This window comes from Pristis pectinata, chromosome 15 (genome assembly GCF_009764475.1).
Source record: "Pristis pectinata isolate sPriPec2 chromosome 15, sPriPec2.1.pri, whole genome shotgun sequence".
NCBI lineage: Eukaryota > Metazoa > Chordata > Chondrichthyes > Rhinopristiformes > Pristidae > Pristis > Pristis pectinata.
The window spans coordinates 49,858,559-49,883,029 of NC_067419.1; the positions used below are offsets into that span (position 1 = coordinate 49,858,559).

Here is a 24,471-nt window from a genome sequence, read left to right on the forward strand (position 1 = left end):
TTCACTTGGGGCCCCACGTTTCCTCCGTGCCTCGCTCCCCGGTGCCCGTTACCCTCCCCGCCGGCCGGCCCGGGGGTGTGGGGGTGCGGAGGGGGGGGGGGGGGGGACTCACGGCGAGATCCAAGCACAATGGGATTTTAGAAAGACCACGCAGAGGGTTTTGGAGGGACAGGTTGCGCGGGGAAAGTTGCGCTGGCTCCTGCGCCGCGGAACGCGATTAGTTTAAAACTGTTCACAGACAATTTTCACGAACATCCCCGTAATGAGCAAGAGCCAGAGTTTAAATTTACAAAAAAAAATGTAAAGTTTCTCGGTCCGGGGGAGGAGGCTGCTGCAAATGTAGGGATTGCATCCTTCCAAGCCTTTTTTTAAGGCTTTTCTTATTCAAAGTACAAGGACAATGGAGCACAGTGCGCCCGTTCGCACGGGGCATCTGACGAGCTGCCATTCAGGCAGACCGGCCTATCAATGACTGGTTCCCACCAGGAGCCCTATAAAACCAAGGCTTTTTCCCATGGAACACTCCGACGGCTGCCTCGGCCAGACTGCGCGCACGGGAGCGGAGCGGAGCGGTTCTCCGCGGCATCAGCATGAACTGTGCGCTGTTGGAAGCCTCCGACATGGAACCCACAGGTAGTTCCCACAGGGGAACAGGTTGGGCAGCGGGAGCGGACGGGGCGCCGTGCGCACCCCTCCCGCCCGGGTACAGCCCCGGAGTTTTGCTGTGGCGCTGGGCGAGCTGAGGCCCCGGTCCCCGCTGCCCGCTGGGGTCGGTGCGGTGGGGAGCGGCGCCGGTTGGTGTTGCTGCTTTCCTGGGTGTCGGTGCCGGGGCGGAAGGCGGAGACTCCGCGGCCGCTCCCAGCGCAGCCCCCTCCAGGATCAAGAGGGGCCGGGTGGTTTTCCAGGGCCACTCGGCCCCTCGGGACAGTGCTGGCTCTTTGGAAGAGTTTCCATCCAGCCTCCTTGCACTGCTCCACAGCCCCGAGGCGCGGCTCCAGTCTCGGTATAAACGTCCCGTTAAACCTGCTCCCGCTGCCATCTCGCCTCATTGCCAGGTCCCGGTCACAGGTCGCCGGACCCCCCCACACCCCCGTCCCCCCACCGACACCTCTTCCCCAACCCCACCGCGGTTTGGGAAGTCTTCACATCCCATCTGCCCCGAACCTCCGACAACATTCCCAGCGGTGCAAACGTAACCCAAACTCTTCCAGCTAAGTCAAATCCACGAGTGTTTCCCGGTGATTAGAAATTAAACGATTCACCCGGTCCCGGGGTCGGAGAGGGGGAGGTGACCGAGTCTGTACCGGGACATCCCGGGGGTTCTTTTACAAAACTTTATCAAAGGGAGAGATCCCTGCAAACGCTGTCCCTCGGACCGGCGGCACCGACGCAGCGGTCACCTTGCACCCTCCCTTCCTCCCCCCCCCTCCCTCTCCTCCCTCCCTCCCTTCCTCCCCCCCTCCCTCTCCTCCCTCCCTCCCTCCCTCCTCTCCCCGCGCCCCAGTTACTGGAGACCTGGGAACGGCAGTGAATGTCCCCCCGGCCGCCGCAGCTCTGTCACTGAACAAGTGGTGACTTTTGAAAGTTTGGAAGTGGTTCGGCAAGTGTTGGGATTCGCGGCAAACATTCCCACCTGGAACTGCCTGAACATCGGAAGGAGGAACCCGGGGCGGCTCCCACAGACAGAGAGAGCTCCCGGAGAGTTAACGGCCGCTCCCGGGAAGAGTTCGTTAACTTATTCGTCAAATAATTGTCCCAGTCCCGAAGCGACTCCTCGGTAACGAAATCCTTTCAGCGGAGTCGAAAAGCCAACTCGCTCCCTCCAGGAACAATTCAGCAAACGGACCCGCACATCGGGAGTGATACCGGTCGATGCACCTTTTGTAACGGGAGCTCCGCCGGTTTAACCTCGGCCGTGCAGTCCCAGCACCGGGTCAAACGTGCGTTAGTTTGGGATTAATTCGCCGGATGAACGCGCTTCCGCCGTGGGTTTCGGGCTCTCGGGACGGGGAGGCACGGACCCGCCGTGATCCGGACCTTGTCGGACCCCCGGGCTGAATCCGCCGGAGCTGCGCCCGGATTTCGGCCGCTGACTGGGTCGCGTCTCCCGGAGGAGGGAGTCCATGGGCGGGCCGCCCGAACTTGTCCCGGTCCGGGTCCCGAATCAGGACTCGCTCCGAATTTGCTCCGCCGGCCTCGAGGTTAACGCGGAAACCATTGGCGGAAGCTTCCACCCGGAAATTTCCTCTCCCACATCCCGGTGGGTCGGTGCAGGGCGTTGGGTGGCGGAGCCCCGGCCGCTTCCCGGGCCTCTCAGATCCCGGGCCGCTCCGGGCGACGGATTAAACCCGTTCTCACGGAAATTCGGGACAGACCGGTCAGTTTGGGGAACCTTGGATCGATGGAGTGATGGATCCGCCCGGACCCGCTCTGTCCCATCCCTTCCCGCTGGCACCGCCCGGAATTCCAGCCCCTCGGGAATGAACAGCGGCGCATTTCCAGGACGGAGCCGGTCCGTCGGGACGTTCCGCGCTACCGGCTCCGGCTCTGCGCCGCCGCCAAACTCGCGCCGCTGCGGATACGCCGTTCGCCGGGACATCGGCCCCGGGCGGATCCAGCGGTTCCAGCGGATCCAGCGGTTGCGGCCTTGAACCTGGGGACCTGCGAATTAAATTGTCACCAAAGTCTGACACCGGGAAATGGGAAGGTGACCCGGCCTATCCAGGGACATGTTGCCAGGGGTTACCAGGACACCCGGCGCTGCCTTGGTTACCGACGGAGCAAACAGTCTGGGAGTGAAGATGGGACCTGGAGAACTGAGGGGGGTCCCGGGGTCAGTGGGGAGGGTCCCGGGGTCAGTGGGGAGGGTCCCGGGGGCGGCTGGGGGGTCCCGGGGTCAGTGGGGAGGGTCCCGGGGGCGGCTGGGGGGGTCCCGGGGTCAGTGGGGGGGGGGTCCCGGGGGCGGCTGGGGGGGGGGGGGTCCCGGGGTCAGTGGGGAGGGTCCCGGGAGCGGCTGGGGGGTCCCGAGGTCAGTGGGGAGGGTCCCGGGGTCAGTGGGGAGTGTCCCGGGGGCGGCTGGGGGGTCCCGGGGTCAGTGGGGAGTGTCCCGGGGGCGGCTGGGGGGTCCCGGGGTCAGTGGGGAGTGTCCCGGGGGCGGCTGGGGGGTCCCGGGGTCAGTGGTGAGGGTTCAGGGGAACCTGCGCTCCATCCCGGTCCAGACACCCAGAGCCTCAACACCCTCCCAGTCTCCCCAGATCCCGACCTTTCACACCCCATTCCTAGACCCTGATCCCAGAACCCTGACCTTCCCAATCTCACCATCAGTGTCAGTCTGCGGAGATCCTGTCCCAGAGTGGATCTGGTGGGAAGTCGCTGATGCCCCAGTTCAGGGGGTCCAACGTTAGCTGAGCAGAGCCCTCTCCCCCTCCCCAACACCTGTCCTGCCCCCTTTCCCCCCTCTCCCCACCTCTCTCCCCAGCCCCCACACTCCATCTCCCCCAGCCCCTCTTCCCCCAACCCCCACACACCCTCTCCCCCACCCCTCGCACACCCACCTGTGCAGATGCTCTGGGTGCTAGGAGATACACTCTGCTGATCGATGGCTTGGACCCTCGGGGGTGGGACATCCACGGGACACCCTGAGTTAGCTCATGGGTCAGAGTTATACTGGCAGCTGTGCAGCGGGGGTGGGGGGCATCGCCCTACTTACGGGGAACTGAGGTAAATGTAGTTGGTGCCCAAGTCAACAGTGTCCTGCCTGTTACTGGGCAAACCAAGAGACGCGTTACTCTGTGACCATTGTGGGGGGGCATCACAAGGCCAGGTGAGGAGGTGTGACCCCACCATCTCCTGGGGTCAGCAGTGTGACCCCTCCCCCGGGGTCGGCAGTGTGACCCCTCCCCTGGGATCAGCAGTGTGACCCCACCATCTCCTGGGGTCAGCAATGTGACCCTCCCCCGGGGTCGGCAGTGTGTCCCCATTGTGTCCTGGGGTCAGCAGTGTGACCCCTCCCCTGGGGTCGGTAGTGTGACCCCACTGTCTCCTGGGGTCAGGACGATGATCCTCCCTGGGGGAGGAGATGCTCCTGTCCACACCTCTGGGTTATTGAGTATCAAGTATTGAGTTTGCCATCAGATCTGCAGATGTGGATGGTCTGCTGTGTCATTTGGGCTGGGTTAACACTGGGCTAATGGTGGGTTAACGCTGGGATAATGCTGGTTAATGCTGGGTTAACACTGGGCTAATGGTGGGTTAATGTTGGGTTAACACTGGGTTAACACTGGGTTAACGCTGGGTTAACACTGGGTTAATGCTGGGTTAACACTGGGTTAATGCTGGTTAACACTGGGTTTTCTCTTTGCAGAGAGCTGGATTGAAAGGTGCCTGAACGAGAGTGAAAGTAAACAGTTTCCAAACCACAACCCTCTGGGAAACGTGTCCATCGGCGAGGAGCGTAAGTATGGAGGGGTACAGGGTCCCTGAGGGAGACTCCCCAGTGCTGGAGTGGGACTGGACAAGACCCAGGGATAGCCACAGATTGAATGGAGTGTCACCCTGTACAGTGACACAGTGGGAACCACCTGTTCCTCAGTTACCCACCCAGGCTGCTCTGACAGCACCTCCCAAACCCAAAATCCAAAACCTCGGCTGAGGGCAGCACCCCCTGCAGGCTCCCCTTCGAGTCACACATCTCCTGACTTGGACATCTGTCACCGTTCCTTCATTACTTCTGGGTCTAGTCCCCCCCAACAGCACCTTCAGCAGAAGGACTGCAGTGGTTCAAGGAGGCAGCTCAAGGGGGTCCCAGTGACGGTCAGGAATGGCAAGAAACACTGGTTCCAACAGCAGTCCCCAGGTACAACATTTCACAGCGGGTGTAATCAGACATCTGAAAGTGTGAGGTGTTTGGGCAGGTAACCCAAATGTACATTGTAAAGGAGGGGAGAGAGCTGGGGGTGGTGGGGGGCGTGGGATTCCAGGGCTCAGGAACCAGCCAACTGGAGGTCCTGCCACTGGTGGTGAAGGGATTCAAATGGCATGAGGAAAGCAGAACTTCAGGCAGTTATTGGAGGGGAGCTGGGTGGAAGGGTTGGTGCTGATGAAACACGGCGCAGAGTTTTGGTATCCTGGTGAACAGCATGCTGGGGTTGATGGCTGAAGGGGTGCATCCAGAGAGGAGGACGGAAGTCAGTGGATGTTAATTGGAGTAGTGTTCCTTTTGGGCAGAGTGGTATGAACTGGCTGCCTCATTGTTCTGGACTTCCAAGGTCATGAGTTTGGGAATGACTTTGTTGGAACAGCCCAGACAAGTGCATGTTGTAGAGGATACACACTGTAGGGAGGGAGTGTTCAGGGTGATGGTCGGGTGTCGGTGACTTGGGCTGCTCTGCCCAGATGGTGTTGAGTTTCTTCAGAGTTGCTGGAGCTTCATGCACCCAGGCAGGTGAAGAGAGTCCCATCAAACTGATGTGCTTTGTGCAAGGGGGACAGGTCTTGGAGTGTCAGGAGTCGAATCAGTGCCAGAGGAACCCCAGTCTCTGACCTGCTCGAACAGCCGTGGTATTTATGTGGTTGGTTCATTTCAGTCAATGGTGAGCCTCGGGAGATTGACAGTGGGGGGCTGGGGAATGGATCAGGGCATTGAATGGAGAGGATGGTGGTTAGATTCTCCATGTTGGAGACACCCAGCAGTTTTGTTCCAGGAATGCCAAGGAGTTGTGAATGGAATTGAACATTGTGTGATTGTCAGTGAACATCCCTACTTCTGCCCACGTGATGGGGGGGGTCACTGGTGAAGCAGCTGAAGATGGCTGGGTCCAGGACACTGCCCTGAGTGAGACACACCCTGCAGTGATGTCCAATGATGTTAGAAGTGTAAAAATGCAATGTGTTTCGGTGTGAGAGTGTGATTACAGTAACTCTCACCACTTGGATTGTTCCTCGTTAACAGACGAAGAAAAGGAGAACAACCGTGCATCGAAGCCACACTCCACCCCGGCCACCCTGCAGTGGTGAGTTCGTCAGTCAATGTGTGGGAGGTCCATCGCACGTCCTCGCCATCACCCCTTCCCTTTCTCTCTCTCTGCTCCACCTTCTCCCCTTGCCCTCCCATCTTTGTCTTCATCACCTCTGTATCCTCCGCCCTTCCTTCACCTTCCATCACCAACAGTGCAGGCACCATCTTCATGCATCTGAAATTGACAGTCGACTCTTCTGTCCACACTTCTCGCTGCCTCAGTAAAACAGCCAACATAATCAAAGACCCCACCCACCCCGGACATTCTCTCTTCTCCCCTCTCCCATTGGGCAGGAGATACAAAAGCCTGAAAGCACGTACCACCAGGCTCAAGGACAGCTTCTATCCCGCTGTTATAAGACTATTGAACGTTCCCCTCATACAATAAGATGGACTCTTGACCTCACAATCTACCTCGTTATCACCTTTCACCTTATTGTCTGCCTGCACTGCACTTTCTCTGTAACTGTAACACTTTACTCTGCATTCTGTTATTGCTTTACCCTGTACTACCTCAACACACTGTGTAATGAATTGATCTGCATGATCGGTATGCAAGATAAGTTTTTCACTGTACTTCGGTAGAAGTGACAATAATAAACCAATTCCAATTCATGGATTTGGTATAAAGATGTTGCTTGTGTTCATAACACTGCGATAATTAAAGCCACGTTTGGGTTGAAGATGAGTGTGGGTTTGACGGTGGAATGAGCTGTCTGACTGACCCACAGGTTGACACTCCGTCTCCCATCTGCTGCTGACAATTTGAAGGGTGATTCACTCGGAACAAATTGTTTACCTGACTTCTGTCACGTTTAGGCTGGAGGAGAACTATGAGATAGCGGAAGGTGTCTGTATCCCACGCAGTGCCCTGTACATGCACTACCTGGACTTCTGTGAGAAGAATGACACGCAGCCTGTCAACGCCGCAAGTTTTGGGAAGGTGAGGAGGAGGAGGAGGAGGAGGAGGGGCAGGACAGGGGTGGGGAGGGCAGAATGGGGGGAGAGGGGACATGGGCAATGAAGAGGGTTGAGATGGAACCGTGGTGTGGAGTGTGGGGGGAGCAGAGACGGGGGCTTTGGAAGGGGAGGGGTGTTAATGTGAGCCGGGGTTTTGGTGTGCAGTGGCGGGGGGGCAGTTCTGGGGTGGGTGGGGCTGAAGCTCAGAATGTTTCAGTGTTCAACCATCTACTGCAGAAAGTTTGGAAATGGCCAGAAAATCTTTTAAATAGACAAATTTAATGAACATTTTTCTGTATTTTCAACTGAAGTATAATCACTAAATATAGTCTACAGTTAGATCAGTGGGATGTAAGGATTGTGAACTGAGTTATGGAGGGAGTTCGGTCCTCTGTCTACTCGAAATTTACTCATCTCCATCAGGCAGTTGTTACTGTCTCAGCTCCCATCCTCTGTGTGCGTGTGTGTGCCTGTGTGTGTGTGTGTGTGTGTGTGTGTGTGTGCGCGCGCGCATGTGTGTGTGTGTGTGTGTGTGTGTGTGTGTGTGTGTGTGTGTGTGAGAGAGAGAGAGAGCAGTGAGAGAAAGAAACATACGGAAAGAATCACAGCACGTCGGAGAGGGAAACAGACATTTCAGGGAATCAGAAGGAGAGCCTGACACACTCAATCTCACACTCACCCGCACACACACTCACACTCACACTCACACATACTCACATTCACACACACTCACTCGCACACATGGGCACCGACTCACACACACACTCACACACGTGGGCACACACTCACACTCACACACACGTGGGCACACACTCACACACACTCACACGCTCACTCGCACACATGAGCACTGACTCACACACGGACACACTCACTCACACACGTGGGCACACACTCACAGACTCTCACACAAACACACATGCTTTCTCTGTGATTCAGCTTAATGTTCAAATCCAATTGTTATGGAAACCACAACTTTCGTTGGAAGTACCTTTAAGGCAACTTTAATTATTTTGATGAAAACCATGATGATGCTGGAGGAACTCAGCAGGCCGGGCAGTATCTGTAGAGAAAAGCAGGCGGTCAACGTTTTGGGTCAGGACCCTTCTTCAGCACTGAAAATAGGAAAAGGGGAAGCCCGATATATCAGAGGGAAAAGCAGAGCAGTGATAGGTGGACAAAGGAGGGGAGGTGGGGTGGGCACAAGGTGGTGATAGGTAGATGCAGGTAAGAGATAGTGATGGGCAGGTGCGGGGGAGGAGGGGAGAGCAGATCCACCAGGGGAATGGGTCACAGGTAAGGAGAGAAGGGGGACAAAGAGGGGGAGGGGGAGGGGGAGAGAGAGAGAGAGGCTAGGAAAGGGAAGGAGAGAAGAAGCATGGTGGGGGGGGGGGTTTGTGGGGAAGGGGGGGGGATTACCGAAAGTGGGAGAATTCAATGTTCATGCTGTCAGGCTGTAAGGTTCCAAGATGGAAAATGAGGTGCTGTTCCTCCAGTCTGTGCTTGGAATTCTCCCGGTGGTGGAGGAGGCCGAGGACTGACATATCAGTGATAGTGTGGGAGGGGGAGTTGAAGTGACCGGCAACGGGAAGATGCAGAACACGGTTATGGACAGAGCGGTCACCTAGCCCGTGTTTGGTCTCACCAATGTAGAGGAGGCCGCACTTGGAGCACCGAATGCAGTAGATGATATTAAGGGAGGTGCAGGTGAATCTCTGTCTCATCTGAAAGGATTGTTTGGGTCGCTGGATGGAGGTGATGGAGGTGGTGTAGGGGCAGGTGTTGCACCCATGGCGGGGGCAGTGGTAAGTTCCCAGGGTGGAGAGGAGGGAGAGGAGTGAACAGGGGAGTCGCGGAGACAGTGGTTCCTGCAGAAGGCAGAAAGGGGTGGGGAGGGGAAGATATGCCTGGTGGTGGGGTCCCGTTGGAGATGGCGGAAGTGGCGGAGAATCCAACACATCATTGCTGTTTACCGTCTGTAATCGCAATCTACGATTTTCTGTCTTGGAACCTTGCAGCTTAACAGCATGAACATTGAATTCTCCCACTTTAGGTAATTCCCACCCCCCTTCCCCATGCCCCCCCCACCACTACCACACTGCTGCTCTTCTCTCCTAGCCTATCTCTCCCCCCCTCTTTTACCCCTCTCTCTCCTTACCTGTGACCCATCCCCTGGTGGATCTGCTCTCCCCTCCTCCCCCGCACCTGCCCATCACTGTCTCTTACCTGCATCTACCTATCACCACCCTGTGCCCACCCCGCCTCCCCTCTTTTGTCCACCTATCACTGCTCTGCTTTCCCCTCCTATATATTGGGCTTCCCCTTTTCCTATCTTTGGTCCTGAAGAAGGGTCCTGACCCGAAACATTGACTGCCTGCTTTTCTCCACGGATGCTGCCTGGCCTGCTGAGTTCCTCCAGCATCATTGTGTTTTTCATCCAGATTCCAGCATCTGCAGTCCTTTGTTTCTTTAATTCTTTTGACTTTTGAGAATTCCTTGACTGGGTTAATTTAACTAGGAGATGATCTCTTAACAGAGGTTTAAATTACATTAATTTCAGAGGCACACTGGTCTCTGTACTTTGAAAAAGAATCACCGAGTAGATCCTTGCAGAGTTGTTCTTCTGGAGCTGTTTGAAGTTGTTTACACTGTGATCAGATCCAAATCACCTACTACACCAGAGTGGGCTTTTGATCATATTCGTTCTCCTGCTATTCTGTACACTACCTAAAATATCGCAATTGGTTTTGAATTTAAAATAGCTTTGAGTGAAATCGGGTTTTCAGCGCTGTGTCAAGACCAGAGTACAGTTTACAATTTCAGAGAAACAAGTAAAAGCAAATCCAGGGATGTTGAATCTAAGAGCAGGTTCTTTGTCTGAAGAAGTTGGCCGGTTGTAGGATGTGTTTTCCCACAGCCATGGGAAGTTCACCATGCCTGTACATGTGGATGTTAAAGGATAGGGGGAGGGATTAATGTGCAATTAAAGAGGCAGTAGAAGGCAGTGATGTTCTGGAATGTTAGATCAGTAGCTGGAACAGCAGGGGTGTCCTTTAGCTAAGCTTCATTGAATTTGCACAAAAAGCAAGGGGCTGTCTCTGTGTCTGCTCATTTATCACAGCCAGGCAAACCCAGCAACTCCCGGCTCCTGTTTGAGAAACTTTCAGCAATGAAATTAAAACTGGACATTCTGCCTGTTCTGAGCAAACCCCAATTTCACAAGGGAACATATCCACCCACACAGGGGATCTGCCCCACCGGCTCCTGAGAGTTTTATTGTTTAAACAGGAGCCGTACTTCCCTCTCACACAATATAATTTTCAGCCTTTGTTGCACTGGGATGGCTGTACATTTACATAAATTTACATACATGAAATTATTCCTGGAATAAGTTTACTTGTGGAAGTTATGCAAATAAGCACCATCCCTTTTAATCTGTCGGTGTATATTTACCGGGTTCCCAGACCCCACTCCAACTTTTACACCATTTGAGTGGAAATTTTCTCTCTACCAAGTTTATATTTTCCCGTTGCTCTCAATAAATTGGGCAAAGTTTTTTAGAAAAATTCTGGAAATCTGAAATCAAAGTGTGAATGTGCCAGAGGTGAAGTGTTGGTGTCCCTGTGGGAGTGGGGTTATTGATTAATATTGATTCTTTGTTTATGATTGAACTGGGTGATTTGATGAATGTCTGAGGCACCCACAGCTCAGGCTGGGATTAGTAAACCGGAGCTGACTTCCCAGGAATTGCACACAGGAAACTGAAACAAAATGTAACCTACTGGGAAAGTGAGAGGAGAGGTTCTGGGGACACAGATGGAAAGTGAGTGGCCAGCGCAAACTCAGGCATTCTGGCATCTTGCATTTTTTCACCTAAGTTCTTACGCCCAGATTTATAATTGAAGTAGTCAATGTAAACAGTTGCACTCCTGCTGCTGATGCTGTTAGCAAGCCGTCATTGACAGAAGATGGAAGTTCCCCTACAAACGTAGACAGGAGCTTACAACAGAAAGTTTGCATTGATAAAGCTGAGGTTGTTCTGCACTTGAAAAAAATATTTTCTCTAAATATGTCCAAAGATTTTGTTAAAGTCTTTAACTGGACCTCAGGTCCCAGCAGTGACTCCAGAGAATGAGACCAGAGTCAACCCTTCCTGACAGACTTTTCTTCATTTAGATAATTCGACAACAATTTCCACAACTAACGACAAGAAGATTAGGAACAAGAGGTCAGTCAAAGTAAGTAACCAGACTCTGTTTACATCTGACTGTCACTTCACAAGTGCTGTGTTCAGTTTGAAACTTTGGGCAAGTGTTTAGAGATACATTTGCATTGTTCTTGGTCATAATTATTCACATCCTTCAGTGGCAAGTTTTAATTTCATTGTAATAATCTAACACATTTAATGTAGAATCAGAGCTACACCTGAAAATTCTGTCAAATATTAGACAAAGGAATCAAACTGGACAAATGGATGAAACAGAGAACATTTAACAGTAAAACGGTATTATCAATCAAGGGCATTGAATTAAAAAGCTCTAAGTGTTAAGTTCATCTAAAACAGACAACTGGTGCAGGAATGAGCAAACACCAGGTGCCCAGGTAATGGAAGCACAGCAGGGTGGCACAGGTTTGTACCCAGGTTAACTCGGGTGACTTCTGTCCTGAAGCAGGTTTCTGGGGTTAGCCCACAGGGTTGTGTTTCTGTGATGATGTTCCTGCTCTGCTTATGGACACCGGAAGGAATCCCAAGTAAGTGCAGAAGCTGGAGTTCTGTCCACGTGCCACCAAGGTTGTGACAGAGGTGGTGAAGTTGGGGAACTTCAGTGGACATCGTGACCCCTGTACGTTGCTTTCCTTGGGCTGTGGATGAGAAGACTCACCAGAGTTTCCCTGCTTCCCACAAGAGTCCTCAGTGGGACAGGTGTTGACTGAGAGAAAGGTCCAACCATCTCCACTTGGTGCATTAACTGTAGATGCCTCACTGGTGGAGGAACCTTCCCTGTGCCCTGGGGAGGACACTGGTTGTTACCATTAAACGTTCTGTGTGTGGCTGTCACTTGTGGTCTCCTCAGCTCACTCAGTGCAAGAAACCCAGGACGACCCTCTCCCTGTGGGAGTCCAGTTCTACCTCTGGGCGGTCCGAGAGATGATGTGGGATGGGGGTGCTCCACACGCGTTCATCTTCCATCTTCTAGAAAACACTTAAAGACAAAGATGAGACCAGTCAACCCTCAAGTCCTGCCACTCAGTCAGCTCTTAGCTTGTGCGGCCCACTCCACTTACCCAACTTTGACCCCATGCCTCAGTACTCCCGCCCAATAAAATCTGTCCACAGCAGCCTGATTCCCAGCGTGTTTTGGGAGAGAGAATCCCAGTTTTCCCTGCCTTGTATGTGGAACATGTTTGGTGATTTCACCTCCGGAGCAACAAACTGTCATGGTTTCTTGTGTTTTTCTTTGGTTTCCCCAACAGAGGAAACTGTTCCTCTACATTTTTTATCCTTCAAGGGCTGAGCCAGCATTTGTTTCCCATCCCTAGTTGCCCTTGAGAAGGTGGTGGTGAGCTGCCCTCTTGAACCACTGCAGTCCTTGAGGTGTGGGTGTACCCACAGGGCTGTTACCTACCCTGAAATATTCATTTCTCAGTTTAAACTCTAGAATTGAGTCACAATACTTAGATATCTTCTAGTCTTTGAAATAAAAGCCAAACCTGTACAGATTGTTGCTGTGTGTTAACTCTTTCAGCCCCAGGATCATTGACACTGAATTCTTGCTGCGCCTCCAAAGCCAGCCCCCACCAGGTGCCCAGATTGAATACATCCAGTCAGTTGAGACCTGACCTGGGCTTTCCACAGCTGAACCAGGAGATAAAGCCCAACAGTCCTCTGCCCCTTTCCGTGCTCCTTTCCTTGGGTCCACACCGACCTCCCTCTGTTTCCCCGCTGGCTTCATCATGTCACTTTGGACCGTTTACTGACCGTCCCAATCTGGGATCATCAGGTACTTAGGCTTCCATTCCTTTGTCGGTCAGTGACACAAAATGCCATCACATGCATCCCAAGTTCATCATCCCGACTGTTCCCTGGATCCTTTCCAGACCAGGGAACCAGGCGGCCACCGCCTCCGGCACGGCGCCTGTCACCAGCAGCTGTGGGCCGTTGGTTCGGAGGCAGGGCGGTAGAGAGGTCGGGGGAAGCAGGGTTTGCCGTTCCCTCTCAGGAGGAGGGTATCCCTGACCTTGGGCCGGTGTTGCAGCTGCCCCGGGAGAACCGCTGGGGAAGCAGCCCCCACAGCGTGGCCGCTTTGGGAATGTCTGGATTTAGATCCAGGAGAGGAGGCTGAGACCGCACCCTGTGTGAGGGAAACTGGCTGTGATGTTCTGACAATATTCCTGCTTGAAGCCTCTAACCTGGAAATCACAGCACTGGCACTGGGGGACAATGGTCAGCTTCTGAAAGTCCCCGTAAACTCATCGAGACAGGCGGGTACCAACCCGGGCCGGGCCGGGACCGAACCCCCGGCTCCCGGGACCTGGCGGCGGTTCACCCCCCCCCCCCCCCCCCCGGGGCCGGGCAGTTCCCTGCAAACCCCCAGCGCCTCCCCATCACCAGTGCCGGTGAGGTGTGAACCTGCCGCGGAACCAGCACCAGCTCTTCCCGTCCTCATTAACCGCCCGATAGCGGCAGCGCCTGAACTACCGGGGTTAACGGGAGGGGAACGGGATCCCCCTGTGCCGGACCCTGGGATCCTCCCGTACCGGGTCCGGGGTGGGGGGTGTCCGCTGTCCGCCCGCCCCGGGGGGGGGGGGGGTGTGAATCGCCGCCAGGTCCCAGGAGCCGGGGGTTCGGTCCCGGCGGGAGTTTTCCCCTTGACATGCGGAGGGGCGGTTCCCCCAAAACCCAGGCCGATGGACCCCAGACCCCCGCCGGTCCACCCCCCCCCCCCCGACGGGACCCCCCACCCCGACCCCCGCCAGTCCACCCCCCCCCCCCCACGGGACCCCCCACCCCGCCGGACCCCGCCGTTGCGCTGTGAACGCCCTGGTTGTTCTCTGCACTCCTTCCTCACACTGGGTGCAGTACGGAATGAGGCCACTCGGCCCTCGGAGCCTGCCCTCCCATTCACGGAGAACTGCACTTTCCCATTCCCCTAATATCAGGAATCTCTCTGTTCCCGTTTGGAGTGAACACGGACTGAGCCTCAAATCCCAAAGTTTCCGCTCCCCCGAGTGAAGAGGTTTCCTGCCCTCTCAGACCTGAACCCACCCCTTATGGTGAGACTGTAACCCCTGGTCAGGACTCCTCAGGCAGAGGAAACTTTCTCCCATATTTCCCGGAACATCTCTATGTTCAATCCCCTCCCCCTCTCCTCTCCCTCCCCTCTCCCTCCCCTTCCCCTCCCCTCCCACTCCTTCACCCCCCCCCCCCCATTCATCTGGGACCTGAACTCACTCTGTCCACAGAGAGGATCCCCTTCCCCAGGTAACAGATCAGAATTGTGGTCTCACCTCTACCATCGTGGACACCAATGTTCTATTACAGACTGTGTTATTATTTAAAATAACAGGTAGAGACCTTGTGCAAAGCCTGATATCGGTGGAGGGTTTGTCGGGCTGGGAGCAATGCTACAACTCAGGCCTTCAGGGATGGTGAAGCTGGTGGGCAGGTGGGAGGGAGCAGGTTCCAGGGAGATCAGTGGGAGAACAGGATTGATGGGAATGCTCAAAGGGCCAGCGTGGAACTGATGGACCATCGTGGGCCTGTTCCGTACTCACCAAATAGCCCTGTGTGTTGTATGGGAATATGAAACCCCAGCACGGACTGGGTGACTGAGCCAACAGGTTACTTTGCATCTGGGACTGATGGGACGAGGTCTGTAATGCAGGACAACCCAAGCCACAGGAGAACGTGGGGAGGATATAACATGGGATTAATGTAGGGTTGGTGTAAATAGGTGGTTGATGGTCGGCATGGACTCAATGGGCCGAAGGGCCTGTTTCCATGCTGAATCTCTCTATGGCTCCAAAGCCAACATACCGTTGGCCAAACGAACTACCTGCTGCCCCACACGTTGGAGTATATCCTCTGAACATCAACACAGCCCGGCCTCTCAGCACATTTCCCCGTTGCATCTGCCACGGTGCTGCCACTCACTGAGCTCATCCAGACGCCCTGAACTCCGTGTCATCACTGCTCATGTTCCCAGTTCCGTCATTTCATGTCATCAGTAACCCTGGAAATGTCACACGGTTCCCTCAGGCAGTGTGTGATGTGGACCCAAGTACGGTCGCCATGACCTCACTCGTCACAGACTGCCACACTGAGAAGACTCATTTATTCCTGCTCTTTGCTCTCCAGCTGTTAACCAACTCTCATCCTCTCCCCTGCCCGCTCCTCTGGCTCAGGCTCCTGGGTTGTGAGTCTGTGTCCGTTCTGGTGCTGAGGTTGTAACTGTGTTTGTTGCCCACAGGTATCACTACTATGGGGTAGCAGTGAAGGAGAGCTCCCCATATTACGACGTGATGTATTCCAAGAAAGGAGCTGCCTGGGTGAATGAGACGGGCAAGAAAGAGGTGGCGAAGCAGACGGTGGCCTACTCCCCCCGCTCCAAGCTGGGCACCCTGCTGCCAGAGTTCCCAAACGTCAAAGATCTAAACTTGCCAGCCAGCCTGTCGGAGGAGAAGGTAACCTGCACCGGTCCCTGCCTCTGCCGCACAGTAACCGTCCCCGAGACAGCGTGGCGGCGAAGTCTGCCGTCCAGCTCGACTCCTGGCTGCCCCAGGTTCGGAGATTGAGACCGGAGACAGTCAGCGCTGGAGCATGCAGGCTTCAACCATTTGGCTCCTCTGCTCTGTGCTGGTGTCTCTGCTCCACCCTGCCTCGTCCCGCACTCTCTCACCCCCATCTCCACCTCCCTGCCTCGTCCTGCACTCTCTCACCCCCATCACCACCACCCTGCCTTGTCCTGCACTCTCTCACCCCCATCTCCACCTCCCTGCCTCGTCCCGTACTCTCTCACCCCCATCACCACCTCCCTGCCTCGTCCCGCACTCTCACCCCCATCTCCACCTCCCTGCCTCGTCCCGCACTCTCTCACCCCCATCTCCACCTCCCTGCCTCGTCCCGCACTCTCTCACCCCCATCTCCACCTCCCTGCCTCGTCCCGCACTCTCTCACCCCCATCTCCACCTCCCTGCCTCGTCCCGCACTCTCTCACCCCCATCACCACCTCCCTGCCTCGTCCCGCACTCTCTCACCCCCATCACCACCTCCCTCTGCTCCTTTCCCCCTCATCCAGCTTCCCCTGAAACCCCCTGGTTTTCCCCTCAGCCCGCTGTGTGGGGGTGAGTTCCACACCTGCCTCACTCGCCGGGGAAGGGTTCACTCGTGATGATCTTATCCCGATGGCCCTGAAGCAACAAGTAATTGGAATATTGCTTCAGGGATTTGGTTTCTGTGGAAGCTCCTGCACTGTAACAGAGGGTTAGAGGGAATCACTGTCACCTCTGGATCTTGCTCTGATTTAAGAGGAGTGGTTAGACAGGAAGTGGAAGGAAAGTGACTCGGGGTAGGTTTAACAGATGGAAACAGCCAGAACTCCTTCCAATGGCTGAGCACTCAGGGGCTCACAGAACATGAGGCTGTTCTTGTAACGTTGCCAGACTGCCTGGTTCAGAGCAGGTTACAGAAGCCTCAAGGCAGGTGCAGAACTGACAGCAGTCGAGCGATCCACTGGAGATCTTCGGACTTCCTTCACCCCGGTTTCCATGGCTCCGAGACCAAGTTCCCAAGCTCTGGGATTCCTTCTGCCTCTCTCCATCCCTTCAGATCCTTCTCAAATCTCTGTCCCGTTTTGGCCGCCCTTTTATAGGAAAGACATCACTGAACAGGAAAGGGTGCAGTGAAGATTTACGAGGATGCTGCCAGGACTCGAGGGTCTGAGTTATAGGGAGAGGTTGGGCAGGTTAGGACTTTATTCCTTGGAGCGTAGGGGAAGAGGGGTGACCTTACAGAGGTGTATAAAATCATAGACTGCGAAAAGTGCTGCCGCCTTTATACAAGCAGACGGGAGTGTCTGTGAGCATCATGACCTTGTCTGTCTTGTCTCTGCAGGTTTCCACCTTCATTATGATGTATCGGACTCACTGCCAGAGGATCCTGGACACAGTGATCAGGGCAAACTTTGATGAGGTAACGGCTCTGCCCTTGGCTCCAGCAGCAGTTCACCGATGAACTCACTCTGACGATGTTCATTTCTCCCCTTGACTAGGTTCAGAGTTTCCTGCTTCACTTCTGGCAGGGGATGCCCCCACACATGCTGCCCGTCCTGGGCTCAGTCACTGTGGTCAACATTGTTGGTGTTTGTGACTCCATCCTCTACAAAGCCATCTCCGGGGTTCTGATGCCCAGTGTGCTGCAGGCATTACCAGACAGGTTGGTGGAATCACCGACACCACCCGATCCCGTACCGAGCGTGGCAAGGGGGGGTGTCACACCTGACCCATTGTAATCCAGCCTGTTGTACAGTCTGGTTGTGTCGCTGGTTCATTACACACCTGGTGCTTTGCACTGCCATTCTGTTACACTCTCAGGCCATTACACAGCTGACCCATTACATATCTGGCTTGTTATACCCAGTGGTTTACTGACCTGACATGTTCCTCACCTGGTCTTGAACACAACAGTCCAGTGCTCATCCAGTCAGTTCCACATCCATGACATTCCCAGGTCCAGTGCAGAGTAATCTGTACACTACCGCCCCCAGTCCACCCCCAGTCCATTGCACACTGGGCCTGTTACACACCCAGGGTGTTACACATACTGTCTATTAGACACCCTGTGCTGTACCCTATGTAAACTCTTGAGCTCACAATCTACCTTGTTGTGGCCCTTGCACTTTGTCTGCCTGCACTGCACTTTCTCTGTAACCGTAACACTGTATTCCACATTCTGTTTTCCTTCTGTATCACCTCGATGTACTTCTGTATGGAATGATCTGTCTGGATGGCACGCAAACGAACGCTTTTCACTATACCTCGGAACATGCGGCAATAGCAAACTATCTACCAATTACATCCAGCTGGTGAGCTGGACCGGAATCAGTGACAGGCCCTCAAACCTCCTCTGCAACATCACGCTGACCTGAGTCTGGTCTCAGCTCCACTTTCCCACCGGTTCCCTGTAACCCTCAACTCCTCTGAAGTAAAACTCTGTCAGTCTTTGCCTCGAATATGTTCAGCGACTCAGTGATTAGTGCAAATGGGCATCTTGGTTGGCATGGACGAGTTGGGCCGAAGGGCCTGTTTCCGTACTGTATTACTCTGTGATTCCACCTGCACAGCTCTCTGGGACAGGGAATTCCAGAGACTCGTGATCCTCTGAGAAGAAATTCCTCCTCATCCCTGTCTGAAATGGGTGACCCTTCATTGTAGGGAAACCTCCCCCCAGCCCCCATCCTGTCAATCCCGAGATTTGTTTCACTAACCTCTTATCTTCTAGAACCCACAAGTACAGGCCCAGCCTACCCACCCAGTCTTCGCACATCAAAATCTTCTTCACCACAGGAACCAACACAGTGGCTCTCTGCACTGCCTCCCGTCTCACATAGAGAGGTGAGACTGTGCGTAGTTCTGTGGCTGTGGTCTCACCAACATCCTGGACTGTTGAAGCAAGACTTCTCTACTTCTCTACTTTGATCTTCATCACCCTTTGCTGACATTCCATTAGCCTTCCTGATTACCTGCAGGCTGGTCAATGTACAAGGACCCACAGACCCCTCTATCCCACAGTTTTCTGCAGTCTCTCAGATAAAACAATATTCTGGTACTTTATTCGTTCTATCTGAGTGGATAACCTCACACATCCCCACATTATACCACTTTCTTCCAATTACTTGTGCTGTCGAAATCCCTTCCAGACTCTTGTGTTGCTCTCACAAATTACTTCTCATCTCCCTTTGGATTATCAGCAAACTTTGCTACAATAAACTCAGTTCCTTTGTCCAAGTTATTCACACAGGAGGTAAATGTTTGAGGCCCAAGCACTGATCCCTGCAGCACCCACCAGTTACACCAGCCACCCTTAGAATGACCCGACTATCCCAGGGCTGTTTTCTGTTAGTTACCAGTCCCAGTCCTTGCTGATACATCACCCCTCATGGCCTAGGCTCTACTTATTTCATTTCAGGATGAGGATGTCACTGACAAAGCTGGTGCTTGTGGCACATCCCTGATCATCCCGGAGAAGGAGGGGGTGAGCTGCTGCCTTCTTGCTGCAGCTCCTCTGGTGAGGGTGCTCCCATGGTGCCAGGGAGGAGGGAGTTCCAGGATTTAGTCACCGTGATGATGAAGGAATGGTGATGGATTTCCAAGTCAGGATGTTGGGCGACTAGGAGAATCTGCGGGTGGGATGCTCCCATGCGCTTGGTGCCCTTGAACTCCTTGGTGGGAGAGGTGGCAGGTTTGGAGGTGCTGTTAGAGTAGCCTGGGCGAGTAACCACAGTCATTTTGTAGATGGGGCACACTGTGGCCAGTGTCCTCTTGTGGAAAGGGTGTGTGTAGGGTGGGGGGGTAGGATGCCATTGGTAGTTGGTTTATTATTGTCACATGTACTGAGATACAGTGACAAGCTTTTGCTTTGAGTGCCATCCTGACAGATCATTTTGTACATAAGCACTTCAAGGTGGTATGAAAAACAAAACATAATGCAGAATAAAGTGTCCCAGATACAGAGAAAGTGCAGTGCAGGCAGACAATAAGGTGCAAGGGCCACAGTGAGGGAGATTGTGAGGTCAGGAGTCCATCTTTATCATCCAAGATGTCTGTTCAAGAGTCTGATCACAGCGGGATAGAAGCTGTCCTCGAGCCTGGTGGTACATGTTCTCAAACTTTTGTATCTTCTGCCTGATGGGAGGGGGGGAGGAAAGAGAATGTCCAGGGTGGGTGGGGTCTTTGATTATGCTGGCTGCTTTCCCGAGGCAGCGGGAAGTGTAGACAGAGTCCATGGAGGGGAGGCAGGTTTTCATGGACTGAGCTGTGTCCACAACTCTCTGCAGTTTCTTGTGGTCTCGGGCAGAGCAATTGCTGTACCAAGCCGTGATGCATCCAGATAGGATGGTTTCTATGGTGCATCTGTAAAAATTGGTGAGGGTCATTGGGAACAGGCTGAATTTCTGTGCCTTCTGAAATGTCCCCAAAATATTTGTTCTTCCTTGGTCACCTTGTCTGAATACCTATCCAATCATACCCATTAACCTAGTCATACAATCCTATGGCACAGAAACAGGCCCTTCAGCCCAGCTTGTCCATGCTGACCAAGATGTCTGATATTTGTGCCATCAGTTCATTCACCTTGTTCCAAATGATGAGCATTCAGATAAAGAGCCTTCAGTTTCCTTGCCCTGATTCCATGTGCACTCTCTCTCCAGTCCGTACACCTGCCTTTCTGTCACCCTCGGCTCTCATTGGACATTTATCTTCCATGCATTATTTCCTTGTCCTTTCTCTTTAACTTTTGAAGTTTCTCCTCATGCAAACACCATGAATTAGTTGAGAGGAGCCCTCTTTCCTCAGGACTGGCACCAGTGCATGTTGAAGTGGGGCAACTCCCCACATCAGTCTCTGAGCCATGCTTTCAATGCTCCAACCTTGTTGGCTCAATTTACACATGGCTCAGTCCAAGATTATGACCTTCGTGGTCCTGCTTTTCAGTTTCTACTGAGCTATCCCTCATCTCTTCCACAGTGCCACTTATGTCATAGAATAGTTAGAGCACAGAAGCAGACCATTCAACCCATCATGTCCATGCCAGCTCTTTACCAAAGGTATTCACTAGTTGCTCCATTCCCTCTGAAGACAACAATGGAACCTGCCATCACATCTGCAGTTCCAGAGGCAGAGGAACACATCTGTGGTGTGTTCCAGAGGCAGAGGAACACATCTGCGGTGTGTTCCAGAGGCAGAGGAACACATCTGCGGTGTGTTCCAGAGGCAGAGGAACACATCTGCGGTGTGTTCCAGAGGCAGAGGAACACATCTGCGGTGTGTTCCAGAGGAAGAGGAACACATCTGCGGTGTGTTCCAGAGGCAGAGGAACACATCTGCGGTGTGTTCCAGAGGCAGAGGAACACATCTGTGGTGTGTTCCAGAGGCAGAGGAACACATCTGCGGTGTTCCAGAGGAAGAGGAACACATCTGCAGTGTTCCAGAGGCAGAGGAACACATCTGCAGTGTTCCAGATTGCACACCCTGCTCACTTTCCCTAGTTCTGATGAAGGGTCATTGACCTGCAGTGCTCAGCCTGTTTCTCTCTCCACAAACACTGACTGACCTGCTGAGTATTTCCAGCATTTTCGGCTTTTATTTCTGCAATATTCCCACCCTGTTACACCTTTGCCCCATTATATCAGTGGTCCATTACACATACAGTGAAACGTCAAGCCTCCCCTTCACAAACCTGTGTAAGTTACACACATGACATTATGAATGCCTCTTGTACACCTCCCCATTGTAAACCCATCTGTTTCAGGCCACCTACTCTGCCCAGTCATCACATACACCATCCTCAGACATTTCCACTGGAGTCCTGGGAGTAGGGAAGATGCCAGAGACTTTCATGAAGCATTGATTCCCACCACTCACACTGAGTTTTCACTTCAGTGCCTGAACTTGTGACTTAAACCCGAGTTGGGTTTAATGTTGGACAGAATCCACCAGGTCAGGTTACACCACAAGGTGGCTGTTTGCTCAGAGTGCCCAGGTTCTGTTTATTGTAGTGAATGTCAGGGTGGGTTTTCCACACTTGGGGAATCCTTCCAATAGACAGTTACAGTTGCCATGGCTTCAGACGAGCGGCTGTTCATTGCTCATGTTCGATTAGTCAGGATCTTATCGAGTGGTGGATCTCCCCTGAGACCTGCCCCCACGAGCAGTAAAGAGACCAGAAAGTTCTGGAAGGCCCAACAGCTGCTCAGCATCTGTAGAGAGGAGACTAACAGCTACGCTCGGCAACTGCGGGACCTCTTGTGTTGACAGGGAATGGATGGGTTCTGGAAGTCGGGTCTGTGGGTGCCACTTCAAGTCACTGAAGGGCCTCCAGGGGAAGGCTGTGTATATTTGGGGCAAAGGCTGACGTATGAGGGACAGGTTACCACACTGAAGGCGCTATGTAAAGGCAGGTTATTGTTGCAATGAGAGGACATTCACGTTTAGTTCATTGAAAACTTTCTCTCTGTTGCAATTTCAGTCTCACCCAGGTGATTCGCAAATTCGCCAAACAGCTGGATGAGTGGCTGAAGGTTGCTCTTCATGAACTTCCAGAGAACTTAAGGAACATCAAGTTTGAGTGTGAGTTGTATATCTGTGTGAGCTCACTTGTGTAACATGCCTGCAAAACACACCTGTGTAACATGCCTGTAAAACACACCTGTGTAACACACCTGCAGAACACACTCGAGTAACACACCTGCAAAACACACTTATGTAACACACCTGCAAAACACACCTGTGTAACACGCCTGTAAAACACTCCTGTGCAACACGCCTGCAAAACACACCTGTGTAACACACCTGCAAAACACACTCGAGTAACACACCTGCAAAACACACCTGTGTAACACACCTGCAAAACACACTCGAGTAACACACCTGTGTAACACACCTGCACAGCTTTGCAGTTTAACATCTTTGTACTCTGGAATTTGATTCAAGAACACGGCAGGTAAACATGCACCTCTGTTAGAAACGTGTCTGTGTTCTCACACCGTGACCCATCCCCACCATCTCGCTGGGGAGAAACAAGCAAGATGTCTTTAAGCTGAAGATTCTCTGAGACATTTGTCAAAAGGAAATCATTAAATGCATTTTATGGATCTGTGTCCACATGCTAGACTTGTTAGCTGCATGCTCCACTCTGCCCAATGGCAAGAGAGCTCATAGTTCAGTGAGAGTGGACAGGGCCTCTTTCATCAGTTTTTAATCACAGAATGATGCAGCACAGGAGGAGGCTGTTCGGCCCATTGTGTCTGTGCCAGCCCCCCAATCAGTCACACTTTCTACCTTCCCCATGCCTTGAGAATTTGCCCCTTTTCCAATCTGTGTTGAATCTACTTTGAACCTTCAGGCAACGTGTTCCAGATCACAACTAACTGCATTAAATCTCCCCTCGAATCCTTCAGTATGGGTCCAGTTGCCATGGCCCCTCGTGCCATTGGAGATGGCCCTTTATATTAATTAAAGGCAAACCCCTAATGTTACTGAATATCTTGGTTAATTTTCTCCTCATCACAGTCTGGGTCCAAACACGGACCAAAGAGGCGAGATTACAGTAATCTCCCCTGACATCAAGGCTACATTTGACCAAGTGTGGTATCAAGGTGCCTGAGTAAAAATAAAGTCAATCAGTGTCAAAGGGAAAACATCCCATCCATTGGATAACATTTGGGAACTCCAGAGTGCACACAGGGATCCCACTGGTGTCGGGGGACAGTTCCTTCACAAAACACAGTGAAAGTGAGGACTGCTTTTAAGGTCACTCTTTAAGCAACATTTATTTTCTGCAGTAATAAAATTAGAAAATGCCAGAAAGCAGGTCGGGCAGTGTCTGAGGAGAGAGAAACAGCTGACAATCCAAGTTGAAGGCTCTGTCTTATGAGGGGTCTTTGACCTGAGGGAGGATCTCATCGAAACCTACTGGATACTGGAAGGCCTGGATAGGGTGACATGGAGGAACTCAGCAGGTCGAGCAGCATCTGTGGGAGGAAAGTAATTGTCAAAGTTTTGGGTCGAGACCCTGCACCTGGACCCGAAACGTCCACAATTCCTTTCCCCCCCACAGATGCTGCTCGACCCACTGAGTTCCTCCAGCAGGTTGGTTGTTGCTCCAGATTCCGGTATCTGCCGTCTCCTGCGTCTCCACCTTAAAAGTAATCCACTTCTTTTTTGTGAAGGAACTGACCCCCGACACCAGTGGGATCCCTGTGTACAGCCTGGAGTTCCCAGAGTTACCCAGTGGATGGGATGTTTTCCCTTTGACACCCATTGATCCTATTTTTATGAGGGGTGAAAGGGTTGGATCCAAGTGAAGTGTCAATGAGTTATTGATCCTAACTGTCTGCCCCTCAGGGGTGTGTTATTGGGTTTGTAGATGACTCAACATTAACAGGAGGTGTTTAGCAATGGGCCAGTGATAGTGGGTTCAGAAAAAGCTGAGGCCTGGTGAAATTTATTGGAGATTTCTTTATCTGGAGACTGTGTTTCTTTCCAGTGGCGAGAAGATTTTCACAAGTTCTGCGACGCCAAACCTCCTTAAATCACTTGTGCCAGGTAAGGTCCATTGTCAGAATCCTCTGACACATGAAGCCCTGCCTACTGTCCCTCACCTGCTGCCAGCTCTCCCCATGTACATCACATCAAGATGATCTCAGATGGCTATCCATGGTATCTGGGCTCAAGGTCCCATTGGTCATCCACACACCATCGTACCCTCATGTCAGATC

The 24,471-nt window shown here is 53.0% G+C and overlaps 1 protein-coding gene across 1 annotated transcript in view; it reads left to right on the forward strand.

Annotated features, from left to right (window-relative positions):
- The first annotated feature begins 541 nt into the window (after window positions 1-541).
- Window positions 542-24,471, forward strand: part of rfx4 (regulatory factor X, 4) — a 66,232-nt gene continuing 42,302 nt past the window's right edge. The window contains 10 exon segments of the mRNA XM_052030785.1: window positions 542-633; window positions 4,364-4,453; window positions 5,951-6,011; window positions 6,836-6,959; window positions 11,153-11,214; window positions 15,448-15,661; window positions 17,091-17,168; window positions 17,248-17,411; window positions 22,221-22,321; window positions 24,240-24,298. Of these exon segments, the coding sequence (XP_051886745.1) occupies window positions 591-633; window positions 4,364-4,453; window positions 5,951-6,011; window positions 6,836-6,959; window positions 11,153-11,214; window positions 15,448-15,661; window positions 17,091-17,168; window positions 17,248-17,411; window positions 22,221-22,321; window positions 24,240-24,298 (996 nt within the window). The 5' untranslated portion in view covers window positions 542-590.